The sequence below is a fragment of the Oncorhynchus tshawytscha genome, linkage group LG20 (genome assembly GCF_018296145.1).
Source record: "Oncorhynchus tshawytscha isolate Ot180627B linkage group LG20, Otsh_v2.0, whole genome shotgun sequence".
NCBI lineage: Eukaryota > Metazoa > Chordata > Actinopteri > Salmoniformes > Salmonidae > Oncorhynchus > Oncorhynchus tshawytscha.
In genome coordinates this window covers 30,820,555-30,829,303 of record NC_056448.1, presented here as the reverse complement: position 1 = coordinate 30,829,303, position 8,749 = coordinate 30,820,555, and the positions used below count along the sequence as shown (strand labels likewise).

At 43.9% G+C, this 8,749-nt stretch overlaps 1 protein-coding gene across 1 annotated transcript in view; it reads left to right on the top strand.

Annotated features, from left to right (window-relative positions):
* Positions 1 to 8,276, top strand: part of LOC112237660 (disabled homolog 2-interacting protein) — a 302,902-nt gene extending 294,626 nt beyond the window's left edge. The window contains 3 exon segments of the mRNA XM_042302491.1: positions 1,557 to 1,759; positions 4,439 to 4,526; positions 5,834 to 8,276. Coding sequence (XP_042158425.1) covers positions 1,557 to 1,759; positions 4,439 to 4,526; positions 5,834 to 6,001 — 459 coding nt within the window. The 3' untranslated portion in view covers positions 6,002 to 8,276.
* Positions 8,277 to 8,749: the final 473 nt, after the last annotated feature.

Genomic DNA, 8,749 nt, shown 5'->3' with positions numbered 1-8,749 from the left:
GTGAGTGTATGTCAATGTGTGTGTATGTCCATGTGTGTGTATGTCCATGTGAGTGTATGTCCATGTGTGTGTATGTCCATGTGTGTGTATGTCCATGTGAGTGTGTATGTCCATGTGAGTGTGTATGTCCATGTGAGTGTGTATGTCCATGTGTGTGTATGTCCATGTGTGTGTATGTCCATGTGTGTGTATGTCCATGTGTGTGTATGTCCATGTGTGTGTATGTCCATGTGAGTGTGTATGCCCATGTGTGTGTGCGGGGAGAATGCTTCCCGCTTCTGCTGCTGCTACTTCACCTGCTTCTCATCCTAATGGCTGTCAGTACTCAATGCTTTGATTGGCTGTCACACACACACACCTCCACTGCCTATTGGCTGTCACACACACCTCCACTGCCTATTGGCTGTCACACACACCTCCACTGCCTGGCTGTCACACACACCTCCACTGCCTATTGGCTGTCACACACACCTCCACTGCCTATTGGCTGTCACACACACCTCTGCTGCACATCATGCTTACATGATTTTATGAAGCAGAAAATAAGAGAAAATAGGGGATTGACAGTGAGCAGCACTTATTTTCATAGTTTTATTCATATTTCACATTTGGTCCAGTGTTCTTGTGAAGGACAGCGTTGAGTCAACTTTTTAATCAAATTCTCTGATGAGGTGTGCTGCGTTTCTACCTGGCTTCCCTTGAATGCTGCTGAAGGAGCCCGGATGTGTGTTTTATTGAAGCCAGGCAGGATTTGATTAGACTCCTAATTTCTCAGACAGCACCAACCCTCTCCTCTTCAGGACCGCTCACAGGTCCGGAGGGAGGTCAAGGCAAGCTTTTCATGGAGTCCAGGGCTTGAGCTGCGGAGGTTGAATCCCTCTCCTCCCTCTCCTCCTCTCTTCTGGAACAGTACTCCACTTAAGTCCCCAGTTTTAGAGGTTAGGGATCAAATTCGAGTGCTGGTGGGGATTTGGGACATGGAAGGAAAAGAAACTCATCTCTCTCAGGAATACTGGTGGCTTAGAAAAGTTGGAAGTTTTACTGTGAGTGTTGGCTAATGTCTACTTACAGCCTTTAACACTTCCACACTTATAATCCTGCCCTGTCCAAGTTTCAGTTTCCCTTCAATATTTTACTGTTTAAAACTTGAAATGACACAAAAAAAGAATAAATTGGATAAGAAGCAAAAATGGTGAGGAAATGATGGAAATGAGTTGATACACCTGTCAAGGTCTACCTTAGGGACCACTGTAACGAGGAGAACATTGACAGCGATTATTGTGATGATAACAATGCCGGTTACTGCTCTCTTCACTGACCACCTCTACCTAGCAACAACAGGACAATTGAATGGGCCAGTATGGGTTGGCGCCATTGACATAAGTATCGGTTTTGCAGTGTTAATGACGATGATGATATGATGATGACTATGATGATAATAAAAACACTCTCTTTCTCTCTCTCCTTTCTCTAGTACCAGCAGGAGGTGGCTGGATTGTTGTTGAAGATTATTCTGACTCTTCCTTTAACCCTATCTGTCTCCTTTAACCCCCCAGTACCAGCAGGAGATTGTGGTCCTCCAGGAGAAGCTGCGTGTGTCGGTCCAGAAGCTGGAGGAGTATGAGGCTCGTCTGAAGGGTCAGGACGACGGTGCTCAAAAGGTGCTGATGGAGTACCAGGCACGGCTGGAGGAGTCTGAGGAACGCCTGAGACGACAGCAGGATGACAAGGACCTCCAGATGAAGGGTATTATAAGCAGGTACATAAGGTGTGGGGATCAGACCCTTTCCAGACAGAGACTGGGGAAAGTAAGAGAAAGAGAGAGTGAGAGATGGAGAAAGTAAGATAGAGATGAAGAGAGAAACAGAAAGAGAGAAAGATTTGGTAAGAGAGAGCAAGCATACGCAGAGCGTAAGAGGGGGAGAGGGAGTTATGCTAAGAGAGAACGGGAGATGGATGGGTGATGTTATCTGCTGTGTGTTCCTGATGTTATCTCCTGGTCTGTGATGTCAGAAGACATACAGCTTCCATGTTCCTTTCAGATCCGTGTCACACTGAACCCTGCTAACTCAATTAGAGCCGACACACACACAGACACAAGCACACACACAGACAAGCACACATGCGCGCGCACACACACACACACACACACACACACACACACACACACACACAAGCATACACTCACACACAAATCAATACATACACATTTCACAAACTCAATTCAAGTGAATGTACTGTTGTCCATATTTCTAAAACGCCTTGCAGACAAGAGTACCGAGATGCACACACCTCTCACAAACTCAGTTAGAAGTTGTACACCCCTACACACACCTCTCACAAACTCAGTTAGAAGTTGTACACCCCTACACACACCTCTCACAAACTCAGTTAGAAGTTGTACACCCCTACACACACCTCTCACAAACTCAGTTAGAAGTTGTACACCCCTACACACACCTCTCACAAACTCAGTTAGAAGTTGTACACCCCTACACACACCTCTCACAAACTCAGTTAGAAGTTGTACACCCCTACACACACCTCTCACAAACTCAGTTAGAAGAAGTTGTACACCCCTACACACACCTCTCACAAACTCAGTTAGAAGAAGTTGTACACCCCTACACACACCTCTCACAAACTCAGTTAGAAGAAGTTGTACACCCCTACACACACCTCTCACAAACTCAGTTAGAAGAAGTTGTACACCCCTACACACACCTCTCACAAACTCAGTTAGAAGAAGTTGTACACCCCTACACACACCTCTCACAAACTCAGTTAGAAGAAGTTGTACACCCCTACACACACCTCTCACAAACTCAGTTAGAAGTTGTACACCCCTACACACACCTCTCACAAACTCAGTTAGAAGTTGTACACCCCTACACACACCTCTCACAAACTCAGTTAGAGTTGTACACCCCTACACACACCTCTCACAAACTCAGTTAGAAGTTGTACACCCCTACACACACCTCTCACAAACTCAGTTAGAAGTTGTACACCCCTACACACACCTCTCACAAACTCAGTTAAGTTGTACACCCCTACACACACCTCTCACAAACTCAGTTAGAGTTGTACACCCCTACACACACCTCTCACAAACTCAGTTAAGTTGTACACCCCTACACACACCTCTCACAAACTCAGTTAGAAGTTGTACACCCCTACACACACCTCTCACAAACTCAGTTAGAAGTTGTACACCCCTACACACACCTCTCACAAACTCAGTTAGAAGTTGTACACCCCTACACACACCTCTCACAAACTCAGTTAGAAGTTGTACACCCCTACACACACCTCTCACAAACTCAGTTAGAAGTTGTACACCCCTACACACACCTCTCACAAACTCAGTTAGAAGAAGTTGTACACCCCTACACACACCTCTCACAAACTCAGTTAGAAGTTGTACACCCCTACACACACCTCTCACAAACTCAGTTAGAAGTTGTACACCCCTACACACACCTCTCACAAACTCAGTTAGAAGTTGTACACCCCTACACACACCTCTCACAAACTCAGTTAGAAGTTGTACACCCCTACACACACCTCTCACAAACTCAGTTAGAAGTTGTACACCCCTACACACACCTCTCACAAACTCAGTTAGAAGTTGTACACCCCTACACACACCTCTCACAAACTCAGTTAGAAGTTGTACACCCCTACACACACCTCTCACAAACTCAGTTAGAAGTTGTACACCCCTACACACACCTCTCACAAACTCAGTTAGAAGTTGTACACCCCTACACACACCTCTCACAAACTCAGTTAGAAGTTGTACACCCCTACACACACCTCTCACAAACTCAGTTAGAAGTTGTACACCCCTACACACACCTCTCACAAACTCAGAAGTTGTACACCCCTACACACACCTCTCACAAACTCAGAAGTTGTACACCCCTACACACACCTCTCACAAACTCAGAAGTTGTACACCCCTACACACACCTCTCACAAACTCAGTTAGAAGTTGTACACCCCTACACACACCTCTCACAAACTCAGTTAGAAGTTGTACACACACCTCCTAAATGCATAGCAGACCAGCAGTTCCAAGAGACCCTCATTCTAATAACTATATGAAACATATTATACTCTACATACAGATCTACAGTACTAACAGACCAGCAGGCCCAAAATGCCTCAGTTCCAGTCTGTAGTCCGCCATACAGCTGGAAGGTCCTGCCAGACTAGTGTGAGCCAGGGTAACACACAGTACACATGATTCTGTTCTGTATCTACATACTATACCTTATTTCATACACTGGGTGTATGTTGTGCTTTGTGTTGCTAATGTCCCTTTAACTGTGTGTGTGTGTGTGTGTGTGTGTGTGTGTGTGTGTGTGTGTGTGTGTGTGTGTGTGTGTGTGTGTGTGTGTGTGTGTATGTGTGTATGTGTGTGTGTGTCCAGGTTAATGTCGGTGGAAGAGGAGCTAAAGAAAGATCACAATGACATGCAGGCTGTGGTTGACTCCAAACAGAAGATCATTGATGCACAGGTGAGAGTCAGTCACATATACAACTCCATACAGTCAGTTTGTTGACTGTTTAAAGCCCCATAGGGCCCCCGAGTGGCGTAGCGGTCTAAGGTACTGCATCTCAGTACAAGAGGTGTCACTGCAGTCCCTGGTTTGAATCCAGGCTGTATTACATCAGGCCATGATTGGGAGTCCCAAAGAGCGATGCACAATTGGCCCAGTGTCGTCCGGGGTAGGCCGTCATTGTAAATAAGAATGTGTTCTTAACTGACTTGCCTAGTTAAATAAAGGTTAAATTAAACAAATCAAATCAAATAAATAGAGAGAGCAGGGCGGTCCCTAGTGTCATGAAACAGTACTGCAGGTCATTATAAACATCTTAGAATGAGTTGAGCGCACACACACACACACACACGCACTTCCTGTTTGCAATGTTTAAACCTCATATAGAGAGACGCTTGAAGAATACCCAGAAGCCCATGTAGCAACATATTGGGATGTATTGTTATGTGTGTACACCCATCTCTCTGCGTGTGTGGGAGTGTGTCGTCTGCTACAGGACGTGAAGGCTGACAGAACTTGGAAATACATAGAGGTGTTTAATTCAAGCTGTCAGATCTCTGTGGCAGTGACTAGGCTCGGATGGCTGAGCGCAGCACGACTCTCTGTTTTAGTCTTACAGACTAACTGATACCTACATTTACATTATTCTTCTAGCCTGTCTGTCGACAAGCGTGTTGAGACAAGGTGACTCATTTGAACTGTAAATTCTATCTCCTGCTCTGTGTTGTAGCCTTTTCTGATCTAGACATGTTGCATACACACAAACGTATGAGTTATGTGAGTTAAACAAAGTTGAATAGATCTAGTGTTAAAAGACTCCTCAATGTCAACTCACAGACAGCGATGCACACACACACTCACAGCTCATCCTCACAGTAAAGTAATGGGAGTTGAGTGTGGAAACAAACTGGCGGTGGTAAGGCAGTGAGCCTCTCCCTGACTCCCTGAGTCAACAGACAGGGAGCATGAATATGGAAAGCTCGTTATGGAGAGAGAGAGAAGAGAGAGAGGTGAATAGTGAATTAGAGAACACCTCTGGTGGATGAATGCGACAGGACTATAGATGATTCAGTTAACCCCGCACACAGACACTAACAGGAGCAGGAAACTACAATAAAATGTGTCTGCTTGTCTAGTTGTCTGTGTACTTCACCACCTATCTTTGCACAGGTCTATATTTGGTATCTCTCTCGTTGCCATCTAGCACTTTCCTCCGTCTCTACCTCTCTAATCCAGTGTTTCTCTCTTTCTATCTCTCTCTGCAGGAGAAACGTATAGCGTCCCTGGACACGGCCAACGCCCGTCTGATGAGTGCCCTGACCCAGCTGAAGGAGCGCTACAGCATGCAGACCCGTAACGGCATCTCCCCGACCAACCCCACCAAGCTCCAGATCACTGAGAATGGAGAGTTCAGGAACAGCAGCAACTGCTAGAGGCAGAGAGAGAGAGAGGGTGTGTGTGTGTGTGTGTGTGTGTGTGTGTGTGTGTGTGTGTGTGTGTGTGTGTGTGTGTGTGTGTGTGTGTGTGTGTGTGTGTGTGTGTGTGTGTGCTGTGTGTGTGTGTGTTGGCTGGTGCTTGTAGAGGACACTTCCTTATATGGACACTACATGGTGAGGAGAATGTGAGTGAGGAGACCACTGCCAGGGGCCAAGCGAGGAGGCGGGTCTTCAGTTTGACAGACAGCAGACCAGGAAAGAGACAGCGAATCAATGGACAGAGCTGAACACCAGATGGGCCCTGCAGAGGAGAAGCCGGGACAAGCTGTAGACATGAACTGAACTCTCCGTCAATCAATCGACTTGGATGTTTCCATTGGATGTATGCAGTTGCTGGGACAATTTCAGGCTCTCTTCCCTAAAGCTTGGGTCAAACCACTATATAATCAACACATTGTCTGTCAGATAGTCACCCAAAACCTCTTTACTCTCATCTTCTCTTCTTCTCTGTTCTCCTTTCCTCTCCTCTTCTCTCTTCTCTGTTTTCCTCTCCTTTCCTGACCTCCTCTCTTCTTCTCTCTGTTAGGAGCAGGTTATGTGGACCTTGTACAAAACAATAACAAAAACAATGGTTTAGATCTTATCTCATTCTTTTAAAAACCAAATAGGAGCTTTGAAATATTTTTTGTCCAAACTGATCTTTATATTTAAGTCCCTGAGTGTGTTCCAAAGTGCCCCACTATCCCCTACCCCCATGTCCCCTACATAGTGCACTTTGTGAAAGTTATTGGTACATGAAATGCCTTAAGTAAGGAACACACCTCTACTTTGTCCTTCAGCCCCCTTCTTCCTGCCATAAAAAGGCACAACTTATAATACTGTGGATTTGTAAAGGAATACATATACTGTATAAATACATCACGTAATGTATTATAAACCCTAAATAATGAACTATATGTGAGACTATATTAATGATATTTAATATAGATGTATGCATATTTATTTTTTCCCTCTATAAAGTATACATGAGATATAGTTATATTTGAAAGACTGCAGCTATACTGTGTATTATAGGGCATAGGGGGAGAGACTGCAGCTATACTGTGTATTATAGGGCATAGGGGGAGAGACTGCAGCTATACTGTGTATTACAGGGCATAGGGGGAGAGACTGCAGCTATACTGTGAGTAGCACCATCAACAGATTAAATAGTTAGAATGCTATTTTATTTCTTCTAAGCCTTTAGTTTATCCAGGTTTTCTGGACAGACCTAGTTGGGTTGAGGTTTGCTTTAGTGCTTCATCATTAATGTTGAATCAACGTTGAATCAATGTTGTATGTTGGTTGTGTGTCCCTCTGCATTTGGAGCTATAGGACTGGCTCATTGTAATGGCTTGAATGGAATGAATGGTCAAACATGGTATCAAACACATGGCAACCACATGTTTGACTCCATTCCAAAACTCCATTCCAGCCATTGCAATGAGCCTGTCCTCCTATAGCTCCTCCCACCAGCCATGGTTGGTCTCATAGCCCCTGTAGTACAAGGAGAGAGAGAGTTGTGTTGTTTAACACAACATTATACTATACACTGGACTGGTGTCGGTCACGTGACCTCACAGATTAGAATATTACTTTTTCTTAAAACTCTTAAGTAAGAATGTTACTCTTAAAACTCCTGTTTGTAAATTAATGTCAATGAAGCATGCTGCATCGAGACTGTGACCTCCCACTTCGCTTTCAAGCATCTCTCTCTCCTCTATTTCTCTCCCCTTCTCCTTCATTCCCTCTCTCCATCTCTCTCTCCTCTATTTCTCTCCCCTTCTCCTTCATTCCCTCTCCCTCTCCTCTATTTCTCTCCTCTTCTCCTTCATTCCCTCTCTCCCTCTCCCTCTCTCTCTCCTCTATTTCTCTCCCCTTCTCCTTCATTCCCTCTCTCCCTCTCTCTCTCTCTCTTCTGAATGTGAAGATGCTACTCAAACACAGTTGGTCTTAAAATTGGGTGTTTAAGTCCTTCTGAATGATCCGATAGCTGCTGTTCGGCTCGCCCCCACCAGACATTTCAACATCTATATTTGGTATATTTTTCTATTCCTTTTTTCTTACCTTTACAGATTAATTAATAAGAGTGGTGAAATCTGCATGCTTCATTTTGGTGCTATAACCAATGGTAGCGCCAGACTGTCAGCTTTTGTTTTCGGTTGCCAATATAGGAAGATGATGAACTTCTTTTTTATGAGTTGCTACAGAAATAAACATATATAATATGTGATTATATATCCTATTATATACAGTTTCCAGTCCAAAGTTTGGACACACCTACATATTCAAGTTTTTTTTCTTTATTTTTTATATTTTCTGCATTGTAGAATAGTAGTGAAGACATAAAAACTATGAAATAACACATAAGGATTCATTTAGTAACCAAAAAAAGTGTTAAACAAATCTAAATATATTTAGTAGCTAACCTTTGCCTCGATGATAGCTTTGCACACTCTTGGCATTCTATCAACCAGCTTCATGAGGTAGTCACCTGGAATACATTTCAATTAACAAGTGTGCCTTGTTATAATAATGTATTTCCTTCTTAACGCATTTGAGCCAATCAGTTGTGTTGTGACAATGTATGGGTGGTATACAGAAGATAGCCCTATTTAGTAAAAGACCATATTATGGCAAGAACAGCTCAAATAAGCAAAGAGAAATGACAGTCTATCATTACTTTAAGACATGAAGGTCAGTCAA